General features: G+C 39.3%; 1 protein-coding gene across 1 annotated transcript in view; it reads left to right on the top strand.

Annotated features, from left to right (window-relative positions):
* The first annotated feature begins 2,151 nt into the window (after positions 1-2,151).
* Positions 2,152-25,498, top strand: part of LOC139571174 (leucine-rich repeat-containing protein 1-like) — a 71,254-nt gene continuing 47,907 nt past the window's right edge. The window contains exon 1 of the mRNA XM_071393791.1: positions 2,152-2,767. Within this exon, the coding sequence (XP_071249892.1) occupies positions 2,609-2,767 (159 nt within the window). The 5' untranslated portion in view covers positions 2,152-2,608. The remainder of the gene's footprint in view (positions 2,768-25,498) is intronic.

The following is a 25,498-nucleotide window of genomic DNA, read 5'->3' as shown; positions in this document are numbered from 1 at the left end:
AAGTTAGCTACCAGTCTAGCAGACTACCATGTCATAGGCGAAATTGACTGACAGTTTGTTTACCAAAAGATTGCTATACGATTTAGCTTATGGCTTTCAGAGTTCAATACAGGACTGTAGCGTTATCTAGCTAGCTAACTTACCCAGCTAAGCTAGCTAACGTTAGGTTACCTCTAATTGAGAATCTTCAGTGTTGTTGTGAAGTAAACAATTTGCTGGTGTTCCATCACTTCTGAGCTGCCATCGAAATGGATTCCGCATCAGTTCAGCCTGAAAATCCTTCTGATAATCTTTGGTCTCCGCAGCCATCATTCCATTTAGGAAAAAAATTGCAGTCAGAGTGCAGTATAACTGCAGCTAGAGTGCAATTTAAATGCAGTAAATACTGCGTTCTAAATAACATAGCTTTTTTTACTGCAGTAATTTTGCAGTGTGACTGCAGTTAGAGTGCAAAATAACTGCAGTTCAACGGCAGTACACTACAGTTATTCTGCAATTACTGAGTCCAAAATACCACGGTGGACTGAAGTTACTGCACTTTTACTGCAGTTTCAAAACTGCAATCTTTTTTTGTAAGGGTCTTGATAGCCCAAGCCACTGGCAGAATCGGGGTGAATCTCTGGTAGGTAGAAGATAACTCATTTTCGCGCGTGTTTGTAATTAGCACAGCCAGGCACAGAACACTATACGAGCATGATGACAAAAATCGTGCCTGGAGAAGTTCTGAGATTTACTGTGTTTTGGTCGTTCGAGGTAAACAACGCCATTATTCAAGTTTGTTTGCATGCCCCCTCTACCTAGCGGGCGGTATCAGCATTAGCTATGAATGTCGGACTTTGTGGTTCACTATGAGCAGACCAATACACAGGGAGTTGAAACTTCCCGATTCTACCAGTGAAATTAAAATGTGCTAGTTCTAGCTTGTGATTTGGATAATTGTGATGTTTATGATAAAAACATAATGTTGTTAATATAGTAATGACTATATGCCGTGGCAAAGCCAGGGAGAAATTCCCCTTTAAATTTCATAAACCATGCATGATTGTTTTTGGCCTTACATCCACTTGTGGACATAATGTGAGCGTTCATTTCAGGGTGCTAGTGTTGTCATCAAGTAGGCACTAGCGCCTCTTGGATAAGAGAAGAAAATTAGAGGCAAGTCAGTCGTGCCCATCATATTATCAAGGCTCTCATTTTGTCAAGGGGCAGTGGTTCTCAAAATGTTTGGTTACTGTATACCCTAATCACATTCTGCTCTACCCAAGGTATCCCATCATATGCAACTGATCATTATGGCTATGCTCTTGAGTCTTTCCAAGTATCACCCGTGGGTATACCATATAGCCCCAGGGGTACTAGTACCCCAGGGTTGAGACCCACTGACCTAAATGTTCACCAAGTGGAGACTAATTATTCATCTTGATTTACAAAGGCAAGCAATGACTTGAGTTCAGACACTACACCCTCACTATTTAGAAAATGGGTTCTATATTTATATTAATTACTTTTGATAAATGGACATACATTTGGGTGCGTTCAACATGACAGAACGGTGTTTAACAAGTCAAACGAAACTACTATACTCAACGACCAGTGAAGAACAGTGTGATTGTGGCCCAGAGGGCGGTTGTGCATGTGGGCTGCATGAGTTTTGCGATTTCTGATGGTCACACCCATATTGATTAGGCCAGACTTCGCCACACCCACCAAACGGGAGCAAACGTAGCCCTACCTCAAAGGCGGTTGAAGAATGATGCACACCCTTTTGGTAATTCAGTACACTACAAACCGTCAAACGTATCAAACGTTGAACCAAACTGAATGCACCCCAGGTTTACATGTTCAATTCAGACAGGGAGCCCATAAAGACAGGTTTACATTTGAGAGAAATGCTTTATTTGAAAAAATCGCCCATGCTGAAATGCATTTAATTTTTTTTTATTTGTACTCTACCTACCTACTCTAAAGTATAACTCCAGAATGAACTGTATAAAAGATATGTATAACTGTAGGCTATTTCAGGCTAAAATAACACTGAGCTGAGGTACAGTAGGCCAACTGAAGAATGAATCAGAAGCCTATCTATAATCCTCTCTGGCTTCTACTTTTCTAGAGGGGGAGGGAGATATACAAAGGGAGGAGCGGTTAGGATTGGTGACGTCAGATTGGAATGAGGGAGTGAATGTTCCGGGTCAGACACGGGACTGAGAGGAAATTAACTCTGGGACAAGGAAAACAGTAGGTTACACGAAATAAAACAGAGATGTGATCGTTTTCTGGACACGATTAGAAAAACTACTAACATCAGAGTGGCGACGTGATTAAAGGATAAAGAACCAAGCGAAAATCAGGTGCCTATAAGTATTCAAAGTGAGATAGACAGCGTATGTATTCCATGGTGTCCAGTGCAATTTATTTACGCCTGTGGAGGTGGTTTCGATGTTTGTTTTCTTTGAAAATTCGTTCGAAGAGCAAGAAGGTGTTTGGCAAGCCATCTAGCTAGTTCAGTTCGAGTAGTAGCTGGCCGTATTCAGTTGCGCCTTCCGTTTCTTTTATTTGACGTCTTTTCGGGATATTTTTTAAGAACGGATTTTGCCATCACCCCGTGATGTTTCAGTGTATACCCCTGTGGCGGTGCAATCGTCATGTTGAATTGATCGATAAGCGGCACTGTTCTCTGTTATACGTTCCGGATGAGATCTACCGCTACAGTCGGAGTTTGGAGGAGCTTTTGCTGGATGCTAACCAACTCAGTGATTTGCCCAAGGTAAGCAGAATGTTTTCCAACTGGCTAAGTTAGCTAAGCTAAACCTGTAGAATGCGAAGTTCACTGATAAGGTTTACATGGTGGCATGTCAGGAAACAACATAAGTTGTAAGTAAATTAAATGTAACCAATGACCACGTGTTGTTGTTCATGTGATGGAAAATACCATAACCTGCAGTTTAAACAGATCGTTAGGTACATGATTGCATCTCAGGGGGTCATCATTACGCAATATCGTCATTCGTCAGGACAGAGAGGGAACGCGTATGTCGTAGACATTTTCCTTGGACAGATTTTTTACGTGGACTGATGCGCACGCCCTATTATTTGACATTATGCAAACTACAAAACATCGCCTACTACATAAATGACACTTTCTACTGTCATGCTATTTGATCTTTATTATGACGAGGGAAGACTAATCAGCTGCAAACTTCTTTATTCAATAACCAATCTACATAAAAAAAACATTAGGATCAGCTTGATTGTCACACATATCTGGCTATGTGTATACTATATGGTAGTTGTCAGTATTTGAAAGATGAAAGGTGAAATAGGCCTGTCACAATGATGAGTATCTCTGGCCCTGTGGTTTTGAAGTGACTACAACAGTTAGGCCTAGGCTTAGCCCAATAATGGACTAAAGGAGCTTAACTTTAGTCTTTATAGTCCAAGGACCTTGACATGTTCTGCTTAAAGGTAAATTGTCTCTGGAAGACAAAACAGCCAAATACTCCATATAAACAGTAGCAGTAGCATCACTGAGGAAGACAGGTCAGTTAAAAAGCCATATTACAACCTATGTTGTGATAATGGCATTGTTTACTCTAACACATTCGTCCATACACCACCGTGATATACAATAATACCGTGGCAACAAAAAGACAACAGTCACAGGGGCGGAATGAATTCAACTACACCTACTTTTGTTTCATCACAAAACCGGAGAGCAAGATCTGTCTGGTGAAGTCCACAAAGCAAATATTGCATACAAACAGTTATATCACCTGCGGCATGGTCAAGCACGTTAATGTTTTCGACAGTTTACTAAACAACTACTGATTTAGAAAAACAGAGTCAGCACAAAGAGAACAGGAGCACATCCTCAGCTATTCCAGCAACATTTCAACTTAAACATCATCAAATCAACAAGGCTATATGTGCTTAGTTTAATACACTGAAAACACATTTTAAAGATACCAAAAACAATTAGTCTTATCAATGTTGCAAAATATAATGTGGCTGTCCATGGCACTGGGGGGTGTGTGTGTGCGCGAGCAAGTAAAACAAACATTTTAGACTCACCCTACTTTTAGACTAGTTGAACGCCAATGCCATCTTCCTCTCTTTCATGTTGTCAACGGTCTATGGATCTTTCATACAGATACAGTACACTTTTAGTTTTTGTTGTCACAGGCTACCTAGCTAAAATGCTTGATAGCCTGACTTCCTCCCACGGGCAACAATGAACCAGCTAAGTTAGCTAGCTGGCTAGGTAATGTGAGCCTACTAGGCTACATATTGAACTTCAATCGTCTCAGGCCAGTGGCACAACATATTCACTTATGGTTAGATCAGAAACACTGTCATAATCATTGGCCTGTACAGAGAATTAAGTCAAAACCACAAGTCCAAATCCCCATCTCCATCCATGGCTTAGGAAAAAGACAATTTAGCAAGCTAGCAGGACATCAACATAAGCAGACTAGAAACAGACAAGTGATTTGATTGGTCTGAAGCCAAATCCCAGCTGGCCTCCCTTGGGGGGTGTTTTGCTGCACCTGGACTACCCACAGTTGAGCTCAGCTCAATGCTGATTGGCTAATTATGATTTTTTTTAATCAAGGGAGACAAATGATTGCTGGCATCAATCAATCAAATGCTATGGCAGCAACATGTTATACTCTTTTGGTCCAGACAGCATCAAATACATGGGCTACACATTAGAGGTCGACTGATTTATGATTTTTCAACGCCGATACCGATTATTGGAGGACCAAAAAAGCCGATACCGATTAATCGGTCGATTTTAATTTTTAGTTTTGTAATAATTTCAACAATACTGAATGAACAATTATTTTAACTTAATATAATACATCAATAAAATCAATTTAGCCTCAAATAAATAATGAAACATGTTCAATTTGGTTTAAATAATGCAAAAACAAAGTGTTGGAGAAGAAAGTAAAAGTGCAATATGTTCCATGTAAGAAAGCTAACGTTTAAGTTCCTTGCTCAGAACACGAGAACATATGAAAGCTGGTGGTTCCTTTTAACATGAGTCTTCAATATTCCCAGGTAAGAAGTTTTAGGTTGTAGTTATTATAGGAATTCTAGGACTATTTCTCTCTATACGATTTGTATTTCATATACCTTTGACTATTGGATGTTCTTATAGGCACTTTAGTATTGCCAGTGTAACAGTATAACTTCCATCCCTCGCCGCTACCTGGGCTCGAACCAGGAACACATCGACAACAGCCACCCTCGAAGCAGCGTTACCCATGCAGAGCAAGGGGAACAACTACTCCAAGTCTCAGAGCGAGTGACGTTTGAAACGCTATTAGCGCGCACCCCACTAACTAGCTAGCCATTTCACATCGGTTACACCAGCCTAATCTCGGGAGTTAATAGGCTTGAATTCATAAACAGCAGAGCTGCTGGCAAAACGCACAAAAGTGCTGTTTGAATGAATGCTTACGAGCCTGCTGGTGCCCACCATCGCTCAGTCAGACTGCTCTATCAAATCATAGACTTAATTAAAACATAAAAACACACAGAAATACGAGCCTTAGGTCATTAATATGGTCGAATCCGGAAACTATCATCTCGAAAACAAAACATTTATTCTTTCAGTGAAATACGGAACCGTTAATATTGCCTGCTAACATGAATTTCTTTTAGCTAAATATGCAGGTTTAAAAATATATACTTCTGTGTTAGAGAGGGAGGGAGACAGAAACGATGACAGAGGGAGAATAAAGCAGAACTGAAGACGTGAGATGAGAAAAGGCTAACAATACAGTAAGGTGGCAGAGAGAGAAAAACACAAAAAATATAAATGGCAGATTCAAACAGCCTCAAATAGATTTTTGGCGATTTTTTTGCATCTCCTTTTAATACTGATTTGCATCATCAGTCTAAAGATTCCTGTTACATTGCACAACCTTCAATGTTATGTCATAATTACGTAAAATTCTGGCAAATTAGTTCGCAATGAGCCAGGCGTCCCAAACTGTTGCATATACCCTGACTCTGCGTGCAATGAACACAAGAGAAGTGACACAATTTCACCTGGTTAATATTGCCTGCTAACATGGATTTCTTTTAGCTAAATATGCAGGTTTAAAAATATATACTTCTGTGTATTGATTTTAAGAAAGGCATTGATGTTTATGGTTAGGTACACGTTGGAGCAACGACAGTCATTTTTAGCGAATGCGCACTGCATCGATTATATGCAATGCAGGACACGCTAGATAAACTAGTAATATCATCAACCATGTGTAGTTATAACTAGTGATTATGATTGATTGATTGTTTTTTATAAGATAAGTTTAATGCTAGCTAGCAACTTACCTTGGCTTCTTACTGCATTCACGTAACAGGCGGGTTCCTCGTGAGGCAGGTGGTTAGAGCGTTGGACTAGTTAACCGTAAGGTTGCAAGATTGAATCCCTGAGCTGACAAGGTAAAAATCTGTCGTTCTGCCTCTGAACAAGGCAGTTAACCCACCGTTCCTAGGCCGTCATTGAAAATAAGAATGTGTTCTTAACTGACTTGCCAAGTTAAATAAAGGTGTAAAAAAACGGCAAAATCGGCATCCAAAATTACCGATTTCCGATTGTTATGAAAACTTGAAATCGGCCCTAATTAGTCGGCCATTCCGATTTAATCGGTCGACCTCTACTACACATACTGAGACAGAGGGACACTTTTTCCTTCGCTCTGATGATTTCTCCAGTGAGATTTGGCCACTTGCGAATTGATGGAAAGTTCTGAAAACACAGAGAGAGATGAAAGATACATTAAAATTATGAAATAATTTATTTATTGGTCAAATATTTGGGGAAGCCTGGCTTCCCTTGGCATTCATGAGTACACGCCACTGCATCTAAAGGTAAATTGATTCTCAATTGTGGTACGGTTCTAGAAACATAAATCCCTCTACTTTCCTGTCACATCAAAATAATTTCACAAGTGCAAACTATCTGCGTTTTAACCATTTCAATTGAGTGCTTAAATTGAGTGATCAGGGGCATGCAAATAGTTTTCCTTCACAGAAAATACATTGGTGCAACACATTCGGCAGAAAATAGCTTAATTTTCATCAGATGACGAGAAGTGCAATTTTTTTGCTTCTTTTTTGCAAAAACGATGCATGGCTATCATATTTCTAATGTTTATCATAGAATGTAGCCAGCTACATTTCCTAATGTTTTTCTGAAAGTAAATCTTGCGTTTTATTTAAGTATTTTAGATCAGCGTTTAGTAAACGCAGCAAAATTTAACGAGTTAATTCTGCATTAACGTGACCCCTGAGTCCACTCTGTCTTTCGACTGTTTTCCATAAACAAGCACTGTAACATGGAAATACGGCTGTGCGGGAACCCTAACTCTATAAAGGTGCATATCAATTTAACCTTTTGCTTTTTGAAAATTATTTCTCACTGATATGAAAGATACGGTCCTTTTGCTTCCCAAATCATACCACAAGCGATGAGTGTTAATGTTCAGCCTGAGCATCGGGGCTCTTAACAGAACTTCCCTGTACAGAAGACTCCTTAGTCCAATGTCTAATGTAATGGAACTGAGAGTCATGATCAAGGGCTAAGCTTAGGCCAATATGGAATTGACAAGGCAGTTACTGGAAGAACTGTGCAGATGCAAAGTTTAGTAACAGAATTACGGTAAAATCTCAGTTTTTTTTATAGACCACGATTTCCAAAAACTGCTAAATATCTGTTCTGAATTAAGATTCAAAGATGTCTTCAGAAAAATGGGGTGTCAGTTATGACATGACAGCTTATTGAACTACAGTAAGTGAAGTGGATTTACACCCGGTAACAGAGTTTTATGGTAGTGGAATTACATCATGGGTTCTGATCTGTACTACACAGAAAAGCATAATTGTAGACATGATTGTCATTCTCTTCATAGTGCATCCTGAATAGGTTCACAAAGGTAGAAATATACAATATCATCCTTCGCATATATGGGTAGTTTTCTACACACTGGACCGAGTTTGGGAAACCCTGGAGTAGAGTTCAATATAGTACATTATACTGTACTGAACTATACAATACTTTTCTTTACTGTACTCTACTGTGCGTCACTGTACTGTGCTGTCCAAACTTGTGAAACATAGACATCTATGATTGGTTCAGATTTGGTCCGGTCACCGGTCTGTTTGGGCCAAATCAAGGCCGGTCTGTCCTGAACCAAGAAACTACATCTGTGGATGTTGAAATCAAGGCCAGGGCAAACTGACCAAGTATCAACTACTTTTCATTGTCCATGGATGTCCGGTGTCAGTCGGCGCTCAGTGGGTGCGGACACTGGTTACAGTAAATGGAAAGAGCGGGCTCATGGGTATGTTTCAGTAAGGGCCGGGAGAGGTCACATTAACTGGAGAGAGAAGAGATGGAGAAAGGCAGAATTACGAGTTTTAATCACTTAATTTGTAAACAAAAAAGTATATAAGTAAAAACACTAACCAATTGGTAAATCTACCTTTATTTTTTAGTTCTGTGAACTTTCATTATCCTCATGATGGAGAGAAATAAAATAATCTTAAAATATATACACAGTGGGGCAAAAAAGTATTTAGTCAGCCACCAATTGTGCAAGTTCTCCCACTTAAAAAGATGAGAGAGGCCTGTAATTTTCATCATAGGTACACTTCAACTATGACAGACAAAATGAGAGAAAAAAATCCAGAAAATCACGTTGTAGGATTTTTTATGAATTTATTTGCAAATTATGGTGGAAAATAAGTATTTGGTCACCTACAAACAAGCAAGATTTCTGGCTCTCACAGACCTGTAACTTCTTCTTTAAGAGGCTCCTCTGTCCTCCACTCGTTACCTGTATTAATGGCACCTGTTTGAACTTGTTATCAGTATAAAAGACACCTGTCCACAACCTCAAACAGTCACACTCCAAACTCCACTATGGCCAAGACCAAAGAGCTATCAAAGGACACCAGTACAGCTAAGACGACTGTCCTTCTCTCAGCACATATCAAAGCTGCAGGCTAAGGTTAAATCTAGACTTGGTTTCCTCTCATATTTTTTATTTTATATATTTTGTAATTTTTTACATTTAACCTTTATTTAAGTAAGCAAGTCAGTTAAGAACAAATATTTTTTTACAATGACGGCCTATCCCGGTCAAACCTGGACGACGGTGGGCCAATTGTGCGCCGCCCTATGGGACTCCCAATCACGGCCGGATGTGATACAGTGGATCGTAATTGCTCCTCTTTCACCACAGCTGCCAAACTAACCCTGATTCAGATGACCATCCTACCCATGCTAGATTACGGAGCAGTAATTTATAGATCGGCAGGTAAGGTTGCTCTCAAGTGGCTAGATGTTCTTTACCACTCGGCCATCAGATTTGCCACCAATGCTCTTTATAGGACACATCACTGCACTCTATACTCCTCTGTAAACTGGTCATCTCTGTATACACGTCGCAAGACCCACTGGTTGATGCTTATTTATAAAACCCTCTTAGGCCTCACTCCCTCCTATCTGAGATACCTACTGCAGCCCTCATCTTCCACATACAACACCTGTTCTGCCAGTCACATTCTGTTAAAGGTCCCCAAAGCACACACATCTCTGGGTCGCTCCTCTTTTCAGTTCGCTGCAACGAGCTGCAACAAACACTCAAACTGGACAGTTTTATCTCTTCATTCAAATACTCAATCATGGACACTCTTACTGACAGTTGTGGCTGCTTCGCGTGATGTATTGTTGTCTCTACCTTCTTGTCCTTTGCTGTTGTCTGTGCCCAATAGTGTTTGTACCATGTGTTGTGTTGCTACCATGATGTGTTTTTCATGTGTTGCTGTCATGCTATATTGTCTTAGGTCTCTCTCGTTATGTAGTGTTATGGTGTCTCTCTTGTTGTGATGTGTGCTTTGTCCTATAAAAAAAAATCAAAACAAAATCCCAGCCCCCGTCCCCACAGCAGGCCTTTTGCCTTCTTGTAGGCCGTCATTGTAAATAAGAATTTGTTCTTAACTGACTTGCCTAGTTAAATAAAAAATGAAATAACACATATGGAGTCATGTAGTAACAAAAAAGTGTTAAACAAATCAAAATATAATTTAGATTTGAGATTCTTCAAAGTAGTCACCCTTTGCCTTTGACAGCTTTGCACACTCTTGGAATTTTCTCAACCAGCTTCATGAGGCAGTTACCTAGAATGTGTTTCAATTAACTGGTGTGCCTTGTTAAAAGTTAATTTGTGTAATTTATTTCCTTAATGCGTTGGAGCCAATCAGTTGTGTTGTGACAAGGTAGTCAAGGTATACAGAAGATAGCCCTATTTGGTAAAAGACCAAATCCATATTATGGCAAGAACAGCTCAAATAAGCAAAGAGAAATGACAGTCCATCATTACTTTAAGAAATTAAGGTCAGTCAAGTCACAAAACCATCAAGCGCTATGATGAAACTGGCTCTCATGAGGACTGTCACAGGAAAGGAAGACCCAGAGTTACCTCTGCTGCAGAGGATACGTTCATTAGAGTTAACTGCACCTCAGATTGCAGCCCAAATAAATGCTTCACAGAGTTCAAGTAACAGACACATCTCATCAGCTGTTCAGAGGAGCCTGCTTGAATCAGGCCTTCATGGTCGAATTGCTGTCGAATTGCTGCAAAGAAACCACTACTAAAGGACACAAATAATAAGAAGAGACTTGCTTGGCCCAAGAAACACAAGCAATAGACATTAGACTGGTGGAAATGTGTCCTTTGGTCTGATGAGTCCAAATTGGAGACTTTTGGTTCCAATCGACTTGTCTTTGTGAAATGCAGAGTAGGTGAATGGATGATCGCCACGTGTGGTTCCCAACATGAAGCATGGAGGAGGAGGTGTGGGGGTGCTTTGCTGGTAACACTTATTTAGAATTCAAGGCACACTTAACCAGCATGGGTACCACAGCATTCTGCAGCGATACGCCATCCCATCTGGTTTGCGCTAGTGGTTAGAGCATTGGCCCCTGTTCCCCGGGCGCCGAAGACGTGGATGTCGATTATGGCAGCCCCCCGCACCTCTCTGCTTCAGAGGGGTTGGGTTAAATGCTGAAAACACATTTCAGTTGAATGCGTTCAGTTGTGCAACTGACTAGGTATCCCCATTTGTTTTTCAACAGCACAATGACCCAAAACACACCTCCAGGCTGTGTAAGGGATATTTGACCAAGAAGGAGAGTGATGGAGTGCTGTATCAGATGACCTGGCTTCCACAATCACCCGACCTCAACCCAATTGAGATGGTTTGGGATGAGTTGGACTGCAGAGTGAAGGAAAATCAGCCAACAAGTGCTCAGCATATGTGGGAACTCCTTCAAGACTGTTGGAAAAGCCTTCTAGGTGAAGCTGGTTGAGAGAATGCCAAGAGTGTGCAAAGCTGTCATCAAGGTAAGGGTGGCTACTTTGAAGAATCTCATATCTATTTTGATTTGTTCAACACTTTCTTTGGTTACTACATGATTCCATATGTGTTATTTCATAGTTTTCTTCATTATTATTCTACAATGTAGAAAATAGTAAAATAAAGAAAAACCCTTGAATGAGTAGGTGTGTCCAAACTTTTTATTGGTACTGTATATCTGCCTTAATTTACCAAAAATGTAGACCCTTAGCTTTCATTTGACACCCAATTTGATATGTGACTATGAACTTCACATGTTGGTGCTCATGGGTCCTTTTTACATGGAAATGACCCAAGGTAAAACATTAGGGAACATTGAGAAAACATGCATTTTCATCCCATTCATCATTCTCTAAGCTTTCATTTAATATCTTCGTGTGAGAGTAGGAGAAGAGGGGAGCTCCCTTGCTTTGCATGCCATGCAGTAAGAAAGACCACAACCATAGTTGATGGTGCTCCTTGGCATGTAACTAATACGATCTAGGCTAGCTGAGTGAGCGCAAGACGAGTCAAACAGAATAAATCCCCAGATCACTGTTGTACTGTAATGTGCTCTGCTCATTGTGTGGTCCCATCACATTTGCTATCAAGGTGGTGATGTAACACTTGCCTTAACACAAGACAGGCCTATAGTATTTACAGTTGGTCATTTCCATGTAATAGGACCCATGGTGTCAAATTTGGTGTCAAATGAAAGCTAGGATTCTATATTTTGGGGAAATTAAGGCATAGATACATTTTTCAACCATGTTCCATCCCAGAAATGTGTAAAAAGCAAAGGCTTTGATTTCTGGTCACTCAGATGGGGAATGGGGTCTTTTAAAAAGAGTACCAGAAAAAGTCTTATAAGATATTAGAAATACACCAACACAATATTGTTGAAGTAACGGCCCATAACAATTAATATCAACATTTTATATTTCGTTTTTCAGAAAGTATTTTATATTGCCTAATGTCTTGTCATTTTGTTACCAAAAACGGACTTATCTTTAAGATATTTTCAGGAAGGATTATGAGAGTTCACAGAAGTACCAAGTAAAGGTATATCTACAAATGTAGTTATAGTTAACACTATTAAAGCTGATCTCCCCCCCAACTTTTTTTTTGTGTGTTTTTACTGATAACTATTTTGTTTATGAATTATTAAGTTATTAAAGCACTTCACACTGTTACCAAAACGGTAACAGTGACCGCAATTGAATTGCCCACAATGGGGAAAATCATAGTATTCACAAAACAGTCAGAATAGGGCAAATAACTTTTTGGTCCACCAGCCACTGTGGCAGGTAGATTTAAAAAGAAAAAAATTAATAGTAATCTACCAGCAAAAACAAGGTTTTAGATTTTTTTTGCTAATTTATGTATAAAAAAACAAATACAATATAACATTTACATAAGTATTCAGACCCTTTACTCAGTACTTTGAAGCACCTTTGGCAGTGATTACAGCCTCGAGTCTTGTATGACGCTTTAAGCTTGGCACACCTGTATGGCGCAACTTTTATTTGGGAGTTTCTCCCATTTTTCTCTGCAGATCCTCAAGTTTTGTTAGGTTGGATGAGGAGTGTTGCTGCACAGCTATGTTCAGGTCTCTCCAGAGATGTTCAAATCTGGGCTCTGGCTGGTTCACTCAAGGACATTCAGAGACTTGTCCCGAAGCCACTCCTGCCTTGTCTTGGCTGTGTGCTTAGGCTTGTTGTCCTGTTGGAAGGTGAACCTTCGCCCCAGTCTGAGGTCCTGAGCGCTCTGGAGCAGGTTTTCATCAAGGATCTCTCTGTACTTTGCTCCGTTAATCTTTGCCTCAACCCTGACTAGTCTTCCAGTCCCTACTGCTGAAAAACATCCCCACAGCATGATGCTGCCACCACCATGCCGTAGGGATGGTGCCAGATTTCCTCCAGCAGTGACGCTTGGCATTCAGGCTAATGAGTTCAATCTTTGTTTCATCAGACCAGAGAATCTTGTTTCTCATGGTCTGAGAGTCCTTTAGGTGCCTTCTGGCAAACTCCAAGTGGGCTGTCATGTGCCTTTTACTGAGGAGTGGCTTCCGTCTGGCCACTCTGCCATAAATGCCTGATTGGTGGATTGCTGCAGAGATGGTTGTCCTTCTGGAAGGTTCTCCCATCTCCACAGAGGAACTCTAGAGCTCTGTCAGAGTGACCATCAGGTCCTTGGTCACCTCTCTGACCTCTTGGTCAGGGATGTCACCTCTTGGTCCTTCTCCCCCGATTGCTCAGTTTGGCTGGGCTGCCAGCTCTAGGAAGAGTCTTGGTGGTTCCAAACTTATTCCATTTAAGAATGATGGAGGCTGCAGTGTTCTTGGGAACCTTCAATGCAGCAGACATTTTTTGCTACCCTTTCCCAGATCAGTTGAATTTACCAAAGGTGGACTCCAATCAGGTTGTCGAAACATCTCAAGGATGATCAATGGAAACAGGATGCACCTGCGCTCAATTTCAAGTCTCATAGCAAAGGGTCTGAATACTTATATAAATAAGGTATTTTTGTTTTTAATACATTTGCAAAAAATTTACTTTCACTTTCATTATGGGGTATTGTGTGTAGATTGAAAAGAAATACAATGTAATCCATTTTAAAATGCGTAACGTAACAAAATGTAGAAAAAGTCAAGGGGTCTGAATACTTTCCGAATGCACTGTGTACCACCTTCACTTATTTGCTTAACCAGAAACCAATTAACCAAATTGTCTATACAGACAGATATTCAGTGAAACAAAATCACATTAATTGATTATCAAACAAGTCGGTGAAGTCACAGGCTTTTGGTCGGGAGTAGGCCTCGGCTACTAGGCGACTGCGAGTGTAGAGCAAAATAATCCATTAGTTAATCTACATAACATGGCAAAATGTTCTAATAAATGAGCATACTAGACAAGATGATCATGGGCAGCACTCACCTCAATTTAGGTAACATTTTCCCAGCCTAATTGTAGCATAACCAATATCCAAATGGAGATTCAGGGAAAACAAAAATCTGACATTTATTGATTTATCAAAACGAGTCCCCACGCTTGTCTCACAGCATGATGGTGCTGTCCCAATCAAAACCGTGCTGAATTTATAATCTAGTTGATCACATGCGGGTAGGCTATTGCTTCAAATTTATTACAAGGAGTGGATGACTTTGTGAGTTTCAGTAAGCAACATTTTGATACATGCCTTGAATTGCATTTGCCTACTTTATTCCAATATTTCAGTCATTCAGGGATATTTATTTCCATATAAATTATTTTATGCATCCATCTAGTTGTGGTTAAGAAAACAGTGCATGCTTAGTGATGGGTAGGGCTGTTGTGGTGACCGTATTACCGACACACCGGCAGTCATGAAGGCAGTCAAATTCCACATGACCGTCTAGTCACAGTAATTAGGCTTCTCCAAGCTCTACTACTGCTGGTCATTAGTAGCCTCCCGAACTTGCTAACTGCCTGGTACTTAGTACTCTATTGTCCCTCTAATCACTCTGACATCAATGCAAAGGTGTTCAAAATCTAATCAAGCACTTCATGAGAGCCCTTGATCTCATGTTGCGCAACATTTCTATAGGTTATGCAATTGCAGGAGAATACAGAGTTTTGATGGCCTCTTAAAAAGAGGATCCCATCTTTCTATAGGCTAGGCCTACGAATTGTATTTATTTATTTATTAACTTTCCTAATATTAAGCACATAAGTTATACTCCTGTTGTAAATATAAGCAACCTGGCTGGCATGTAAATAAACCACGGGGAAAAGCATGCACCATTCGCTATTTAAGTGCATAGATGACATGTTATTTTTCCCACTGCCCCTGTTTCGATACGGGTGCATATGTTATTTAGTATATGTAAAGACAAGATTAAATCAAGAATAGCCTGATGGGTGACAATATTAGCCTATCACTTGTGAATTATATATTATCACTTGTGAATGATGCCCAGCATAAGAAACAATGGCTTTTTTTTGTGCAACTTGTTTGAATCATAGTCGTCTAGCTCATATGTTTTAATAAGGTTTGTATCACAACTAAAGTGGCCAAATAATTAAGCACATTCATCTGCTTTACAAGGGGTGTAGAGCCTAACTGGCATACATAAACAGCGAGTGAGTTTCAAGTTTGGGAAAGATAATTTCCACCATAAAAATGAACCCTTTTCTAATAAGCATTACATGCATAATGGCATTTGTGGTCACTTTTGATAATGGTGTTTTCCTGCTAATGGAACATTTGCACTTATAGCCTACTACCATGTGCACATTGCTGTGCTTGTAATGTGAAGAAATAGCTGAATAGTCTATAAAAACTTTAAGCTAGGGATGCACGATATATCGGCGAACATATCGGAATCGGACAATATTAGCTAAAAATGCCAACATTGGTATCGGCCCGATGTCTAGTTTAACGCTGATGTTAAAAACCAATGTCAAGCTGCCATGCATACCTATATAACATAGGTACAAGACGTAATGACCCCACGTCAAATTTTGCACTACACGTGCAACACAACATCCCTAACCTAGCCCACAATGTCTGCTGTGTGAATCGAGCAGGCATTTGAAAGAGTAAACACATTTCAGTGAAACAACTCAAAGGCGAAATCCATTAAAGCCAAGATAATGGAATTCATTGCCCTTGACAATCAACTGTTCTCTGTCGTGGGTGTTGGCTTTCGCGACTGGTCGAGCACCGGTACACACTACCAAGTGCGCTATTTTTCAGATGTTGCCCTACCGGAGTTACACAGTAATAGCGTCACTGCTATTAGCTTCACGACATACATACTATGGAATGCCGTTTGGGTCTTTGCATGTCAAAAAATATACAGTAGCACTGTCAAAGTTGTACCAAAAAGTCTGCAAACAAGCAAATACTGGCCACGAACGATGTGTTTACAATATCGCTTTGGTAAAAAACATAATTAGTTCGACCGCAACTTCTGGGGTAGCTAGCTTTATCTTGATACCTAGCTAGCACCAATACAACCAGCCTGAAAACAATGACCAGTAGAAACTGCAGTCATTTTCATTATTCTTAGCAATGATTTAGGAATCCTTGTGAGTAAGTATTAGCAAGGTAGCCACATGTTGTTCGCCTATTGAAATTGAACTTCAGTTAATGAAAATAAATAGCTAGCCAGCTACTTAACCCTGTTGCCCAAAGATAACGTTATAAGCAGCCAGCTAGCTTCATCTGGCTAGTGAGGCTCGACTGGACCGGGTTATGTGTTGTGAAGCTAGCCACAATAAGGATTAGGCACAATAGTGGAATTTGCGGTCTGCCTTCAAAATAAAAGTATGTCATTGACGGTGATGCAAATGAATACAAATAGTAGAATTATGCCACACTTTTGTTTTGAAGGCTAACCGCAAATTCCACTATTGTGGCTACTCCTTATTGTGGCTAGCTTCACATAGATGGGTCCGACCACCATTAATCAAATAAGAACTGACTTATAAATTAGGATTCTTTTAGATGACACCTAGCTATCTAGTTAACTATAGCTACTGAAACAGATTGTTGTTTTGCTATGTTTTTGGGGAAGAACATTGTTTGCATCCATGAGCTAGCTAGCTTTTTTTTTAATGACCAGCAAGATAGGTGTGCGAGACAACTTTACCAGAATCATAGCATACGTGTCAATGAATCGTTGTGACATAAGAAATACGAGTGCTAGTGTGATCAATGTGTAATAAGTACATAAAAAATTAATGAACGTGTTAAATTATAATGTGACGTGCAGTCATATTCAGATCCTGATTGGTCAACAAGCTTATTTGACTCGTCAAATAGTGTTATTTTACACATCTTTTTTGACATGCAAAGACCCAAACGGCATTTCATAAAAATACTGGTTGAGATAGGAAAGAGCACAGAAAGTTATTGAAATAAATAGTTTTTGATTGTTTTACTGGTAATGGGGACATATGTAAATGGAAACAAAATATTTTTTGGGGTGTGTGTGTGTAATCTTTATTTAACTAGGCAAGTCAGTTAACTTCTTTCAGCTAGGGGGCAGAATTTTTATGTTTGGAAAAATAACGTTCCCAAGGTAAACGGACTATTTCTCAGGTCCAGATGTCAATTATATGCATATTCTAGCAAGTTTCCAAAACTGTCAAAATATTGTCTGTGAGTATAACAGCACTGATTCTGCAGGTGAAAACCTGAGGAAATCCAACCTGGAAGTGCCTTTTTATTTGGAAAAATCCCTGTTCCGTTGCCTGCCCCTCCATTTAAAGGGGTATCAACCAGATTCCTTTTCTAATGGCTTCCTCAGGCTGTGACCAGGCTTTAGACATAGTTTCAAGCTTTTATTTTGAAAAATGAGCGAGATTTTTCAAAACGCGTCAGGTGTCCTTTGATTAGTTCCTGCGTGCGAGAGATGTAGCTCGACATTTTCTTTCTCTGTAGTATTGAATAGGTTACCGTCCGGTTGAAATATTATCGATTATGTATGTTAAAAACAACCTGAGGATTGATTATAAAAAAAACGTTTGACATGTTTCTACGAACACTACGGATACTTTTTGGAATTTTCATCTGCCTTTCAGGACCGGAACGAGCCTGTGGTTTTCTGAACATAACACGTAAACCAAATGGTGGTTTTTGGTTATAAAACGAATCTTTATCGAACAAAAATAACATTTATTGTGTAACTGGGAGTCTCGTGAGTGCAAACATCCGAAGATTATCAAATGTAAGCGATTAATTTTATTGCTTTTCTGACTTTCGTGACCAAGCTAATTTGGGGCTAGCTGTTCTTACTGTTTTGTCTAGTGATTGATAAACTCACAAACGCTTGGATTGCTTTCGCTGTAAAGCATATTTTCAAAATCTGACACGATAGGTGGATTAACAACAAACTAAGCTGTGTTTTGGTATATTTCATGATTATAAATATTTTTAGTATTATTTTTGAATTTGGCGCTCTGCAATTCAGCGGTTGTTTACGAAAATGATCCCGATAAAGGGATCCGTGCGGCAAGAAGTTAACCTCTCTAGGGTATGTGGGACAGTAGCGTCTCACCTCGTCAACAGGCAGTGAAACTGCAGGGCGCCAAATTCAAAACAACAGAAATCCCATGATTAAAATTCCTCAAACATACATGTATTTTACACCATTTTAAAGATACACTTGTTGTAAATCCAGCCAAGCAAACCAAACGATTATGTTAGGTCAGAGCCAAGTCACAGAAAAACACAGCCATTTTTCCAGCCAAAGAGAGGAGTCACAAAAAGAAGAAATATAGATAAAATTAATCACTAACCTTTGATGATCTTCATCAGATGACACTCATAGGACTTCATGTTACACAATACATGTATGTTTTGTTCGGTAAAGTTCATATTTATATCCAAAAATCTCAGTTTACATTGGCGCGTCATGTTCAGTAGTTCCAAAACATCCGGGGATTTACATCAGTTTACAGAAATAGTAATCATAAATGTTGATGAAAATACAAGTGTTATACATGGAATTTTAGATCCACTTCTCCTTAATGCAACCTCTGTGTCAGATTTCTAAAAAACTTTACGGAAAAAGCAAACCATGCAATAATCTGAGTACGGCGCTCAGACGACAAATCAACCCAAAGAGATATCCGTCATGTTGGAGTCAACAGAAGTCAGAAATAGCATTATAAATATTCACTTACCTTTGATCTTCATCAGAATGCACTCCCAGGAATCCCAGTTCCACAATAAATGTTTGTTTTGTTCGATAATGTCCATCATTTATGTCCAAATTCCTCCTTGTTGTTCGCGCGTTCAGTACACAATCTAAACTCACGACGCGCGTGCAAGTCCAGCGGAAAGTATGGACGAAAAGTCCCAAAAGTTATATTACAGTCCGTAGAAACATGTCAAACGAAGTATAGAAACAATCTTTAGGATGTTTTTAACATAAATCTTCAATAATGTTCCAACCGGAGAATTCCTTTGTCTTCAGAAATGCAATGGAACTCAAGCTAACTCTCACATGAACGCGCATGGTCAGCTCGTGGCACTCTGGGAGAGACTTTACTCAATCCCCTCTCATTCACCCCTACTTCACAGTAGAAGCGTCAAGCAAGGTTCTAAAGACTGTTGACATCTAGTGGAAGCCTTTGGGAGTGCAACATGACCCCATTTCCACTATCTTGGATAAGCAAAGAGTTGAAAACCTACAAACCTCAGATTTCCCACTTCCTGGTTGTATTTTTTCTCAAGTTTTTGCCTGCCATATGAGTTCTGTTATAATCGCAGACATCATTCAGTTTTAGAAACTTCAGAGTGTTTTCTAGCCAAATCTACTAATAATATGCATATCCTAGGATCTGGGCCTGAGTAGCAGGCAGTTTACTCTGGGCACGCTTTTCATCCGGACGTGAAAATACTGCCCCCTACCCAAGAGAGGTTAAAAGCTTAACTTCTTGTTAACCTCTACTTCATCACCATCCCTGATCCTGGGAGCATCCTCATCAGTAAAAAGCTGACTAGCATAGCCTAGCATAGGGCCACAAGTAAATACTAGCATATAAATATCATGAAATCACAAGTCCAATACAGCAAATGAACGATACACATCTTGTGAATCCAGCCATCATTTCCGATTTTTAAAATGTTTTACAGCGAAAACACTATGTATTTCTATTAGCTAACCACAATAGCAAAAGACTCAACTGCATATTTTCACAATTTTTTTACCGCATAGGTAGCTATCACAAAACCGACCAAATAGAGATATAATTAGTCACTAACCAAGAAACAACTTCATGAGATGACAGTCTTATAACATGTTATACAATAAATCTATGTTTTGTTCGAAAATGTGCATATTTGAGGTATAAATCATAGTTTTACATTGCAGCTACAATCACAAATAGCACCGAAGCAGCTAGAATAACTACAGAGAGCAACGTGAAATACCTAAATACTCATCATAAAACATTTATGAAAAATACATGGTGTACAGCAAATGAAAGATAAACATCTTGTGAATCCAGCCAATATTTCAGATTTTTTAAGTGTTTTACAGCGAAAACACAATATAGCATTATATTAGCTTACCACAATAGTCAAACACACAACCGCATTTATTCACCACATAGATAGCATTCGCAAAAACCAGCAAAAGATATAAAATTAATCACTAACCTTGACCAACTTCATCAGATGACAGTCTTATAACATCATGTTACACAATACACTTATGTTTTGTTCGAAAATGTGCATATTTTGAGCTGCAAACCGTGGTTATACGTTGTGAATATGTAGCATCGATTCACCAAATTATCCGGAGATATTTTGGACAGTCACCTAATCTGACCAAAGAACTCATCATAAACTTTACTAAAAAATACATGTTGGACAGCAAATGAAAGATACCCTAGTTCTTAATGCAATCGCCGTGTTAGATTTAAAAAAAGAACTTTACCATAACAAACAGCCTACGTTATAGCGAGACAGCGCCCGCAAAAAGGAAGGAAAATAGGACTAAACATTTTCCACAGAAATACGAAATAACATCATAAATGGTTCTTACTTTTGCTGAGCTTCCATCAGAATCTTGTACAAGGAGTCCTTTGTCCAGAATAAATCGTTGTTTGGTTTTAGAATGTCCTCTTCTCCTGTCGAATTAGCAACCTTAGCTAGCCAAGTGGCGCGAAGATGTCCATCTTCACCTAACGCAGAGAACGGAAAATTCAGAAACTCCCGATAAACGTTGAATAATCTGATAAAACTATATTGAAAAAAACATACTTTACGATGATATTATCACATGTATCAAATAAAATCAAAGCCGGAGATATTAGCCGTCTATACCAAACGCTTTTCAGAAGCCAATGCTGATGTCCTTCCCGCGCCTTGGTAGACAAAGGAAATTGTGGTCACGTCATTCCAAGAGCTCTTGTTCGACCTCAGATCAAGCTAGACACCCCATTCCACCTCCCACTGCCTGTTGACATCTAGTGGAAGGCGTATGAAGTGCATGTATATCCATAGATTTCAAGCAATTGAATAGGAAGGCCCTGGAACAGAGCCTCGATTTCAGATTTTTCACTTCCTGTATGGAAGTTTGCTGCAAAATGAGTTCTGTTTTACTCACAGATATAATTCAAACGGTTTTAGAAACTTGAGAGTGTTTTCTATCCAATAGTAATAATAATATGCATATTGTACGATCTAGAATAGAGTACGAGGCAGTTTAATTTGGGCACGATTTTTTACAAAGTGAAAACAGCGTCCCCATATTGACAAGAAGTTAATCCAACCGCATTGTCAGATTTAAAAAAGGCTTTACGGCGAAAGCATACCATGCGATTATCTGAGGACAGCGCCCCACACCAAAATATTTTTTCAACCAGCACAGGCGTCACAAAATCACAAATAGCGATTTAAATAAATCACTTACATATGAAGAGCTTCCTCTGTTTGCAATCCCAAGGGTCCCAGCTACACAATGAATAGTTGTTTTGTTCGATACAGTCCTTTATATCCCAAAAAGTCTGTTTAGTTGGGGCCAATGATCTCAGTAATCCACTCTTTCAACATGCATACAAACGAATCCAAAAAGTTACCAGTAAAGTTCGTCCAAACAAGTCAAACGATGTTTCTAATTAATCCTCAGGTACTCTAATATCTAAATAAATGATCATATTTAAGACGGAGAATAGTATGTTCAATAGGGAAGATAAATAACGAAGAGCGCGCACCTCATTCACACCCCAACAAGACCACTTTTCTAATGAGATACCTTATAGTTATTCCAACTACTTATTCATTTTTCAAAAAACAAGCCTGAAACCCTTTCTAAAGACTGACATCTAGTGGAAGCCATAGAAACTGCAATCTGGGTCCTATCTATTTGTATTTCCCATAGGCAAGCACTGAAAATGCCTGTGACCTAAAAAAAGTAATAATTCCTGTTGGATTTTCCTCGGGTTTTTGCCTGCCATATCAGTTCTGTTATACTCAGACATTATTTTAACAGTTGTAGAAACTCCAGACTGTTTTCTATCCAATGCTACCAAGTATATGCATATCCTAGCTTCTGGGCTTGAGTAACAGGCAGTTTACTTTGGGCACGTCAGTCATCTGAAATCCCGGACAAAAAACAGTATTCTAATGAAGTTGAGCCATTTTGCCACAACTTTGGAAGTATGCTTGGGGTCATTGTCCATTTGGAAGACCCATTTGCGACCAAGCTTTAACTTCCTGACTGATGTCTTGAGATGTTGCTTCAATATATCCACATAATTTTCCTGCCTCATGATGCCATCTATTTTGAAGTGCACCAGTCCCTTCTGCAGCAAAGCACCCCCACAACATGATGCTGCCACCCCCGTGCTTCAGGTTATGTCGATATAGGACTCGTTTTACTGTGGATATAGATACTGTTGTACCTGTTTCCTCCAGCAACTTCACAAGGTCTTTTGCTGCTGTTCTGGGATTGATTTGCACTTTGCGCACCACAGTACGTTCATCTCTGAGAGACGGTATGCGTCTCCTTCCTGAGCGGTATGATAGCTGCGTGGTTCCATGGTGTTTATACTTGCGTACTATTGTTCGTACAGATGAACGTGGTACCTTCAGGCGTTTGCTCCCAAGGTCTTGGCTGATTTCTTTGGATTTTCCCATGATGTCAAGCAAAGAGGCACTGAGTTTGAAGGTAGGCCTTGAAATACATCCACAGGTACACCTCCAATTGTCTCAAATGATGTCAATTAGCCTCAAATGATGTCAATTAGCCTATCAGATGCTTCTAAAGCCATGACATAATTTTCTGGAATTTTCCAAGCTGTTTAACTTCTCTGGGATATGTGGGATGGTAGCGTCCCACTTGGCCAAAAGCCAAACAAAATGTAGCGCACCAAATTCAAACATATTACTATAAAAATCAATCTTTCATGAAATCACACATGAAAGACACCAAATTAAAGCTACACATGTTGTGAATCCAGCCAACATGTCTGATTGCAAAAAGGATTTAGCTCAGTACATAGCCACAGAAAAACACAGCCATTTTCCCAGCAAAAGATAGTAGTCACAAAAAGCAGAAATAGAGATAAAAGTAATCACTAACCTTTGATCTTCATCAGATGACACTCATAGGACATCATGTTACACAATATATTTGTTTTGTTCGATAATGTGCATATTTATATCCACAAATCTCGGTTTACATTGGCGCCATGTTCAGAAATGCCTCCAAAATATCCGGAGAAATTGCAGAGAGCCACGTCAAATAACAGAAATACTCATAAACTTTGATGAAAGATGCATGTTTTACATATAATTAAAGATACAGAGGTTGCATTAAGAACAAGTCTGTCAAATAAAAATAAAAAAGCGTATGTAAAAAGCACACCATGCAATAATCTGAGACGGCGCTCAAAAACATCATCATTCAAACAGTTTTAGAAACTTCAGAGTGTTTTATATCCAATAGTAATAATAATATGCATATATTACCATCTGGGACAGAGTAGGAGGCAGTTCACTATGGGCACGCAATTCATCCAAAAGTGAAAATGCTGCCCCCTATCATAAAGAAGTTAAAGACACTAAGTTGACTGTGCATGTAAACTTCTGACCCACTGGAATTTTGATATAGTGAAATAATCTGTCTGTAAACAACAGTTGGAAAAATTACTTGTGTCATGCACAAAGTAGATGTCCTAACCGACTTGCCAAAACTATAGTTTTATTAACAAGAAATGTGTTGAGTAGTTGAAAAATTAGTTTTAATGACTCCAACCTAAGTGTATGTAAACGTCAAACTTCAACTGTAGAAGTACCTATTTCTTTGTTAACCACTCGAGACAGAATAGCCGCATGTGCACACTCTCTCAAATTGTTTGGAGAAGATATTTATATGTTCTTCAGCTTTGTTCAATTGTATTCTTAATAATATAAAATAATGTCACTGAATTATAAGCAAATCTTGTCTGATAAATGAACTAGTGTAGCCCACAGCCGTTTGGCATAGCCACATCAGGACCTAACATAGGGACAACTCAGCGTATGCTATTATTTTCTTCTTAAATAGTCTACATTTTCTTTATATCATGCTTCCTTAGACCTGTCTAAAATAAATAATGGCTTTATTGTGAAGGTGTATGATGGATTTATTAGACTTTTAAAAATGGCTTGTAAGCTATGTGTGGAAGCCAGGAGATTAATTAACAGTAAATTACTGTGTGACCGACCAGTTATTTGCTTGACAACCACCGGCTGACAATTTCGTGACCGCCACAGCCCTAGTGGTAGGCTATGCGAAGAGATGGGTGAAGTGACATGCCTTGCAAAGTTTAGAACCTGTAGGAGGATGGTTAACGGGCTCTGCCTAGCAACCATCAAGAGTTTGAGAGCTTAGTGCATGCCAATGCCGCCTCGGTATTACGGCTATGTTTCATACTAAGCCGTAGGCAGAACTTTACCGAAATGATTACTAGGTTGTTTGGCGGAAATACAAACTTTTGCTTTGATACTGTCAATACCTTTCAGATATAAAGAAAATGCAGAAAAAAGTTGGTTGTGTAATAAAGTTTGCGGGAAAATGTCTTAGTATGAAAGGGATAATATTGCTATGCGTCAACATGATTGTTTCTTTGTTCTGTTGTACTCTAGTCCTAGCATCACACCTGAAGTTTATTGTCATTGTCTTATGTTAAGATGCTATCTTAGCCTAATATACAAAAGACAGTACGAGTCAAAACCGGACCCCTTTCTCCAATATGCAAGTTTTAAAGATATAGGCTAGGGTGCTAGACCACACCTAAACGCCTTCATCTATGTAATAATTTCCCCCTTTTAAAAACTGAGCCAGCAGAGATGTTGTACAAGGTAACCATGTCAAATGGCTTGGAATTTTTGACATTCCCCTTTACCCCTAGCCATGTTGGGTAGTGTGACCTCTTGGGGTCTCTCATTTTGAGACCGAGTCAGTACCAGTAGTTTGTGGTTAATTAATTTGGCAGCTGTTTGAACAAGTCATCCTTGAGGATCTGTGACTTCGACTGGTCTTAATTATGCTTGTACAGTTGTTTAGAAAACCTTTGTTAGGCCACAGGAAAATGCC

The sequence above is a fragment of the Salvelinus alpinus genome, chromosome 3, assembly GCF_045679555.1.
Source record: "Salvelinus alpinus chromosome 3, SLU_Salpinus.1, whole genome shotgun sequence".
Lineage (NCBI taxonomy): Eukaryota > Metazoa > Chordata > Actinopteri > Salmoniformes > Salmonidae > Salvelinus > Salvelinus alpinus.
Note: the sequence above shows the minus strand (reverse complement) of the source record. Positions and strands in the feature narration are given on the sequence as shown.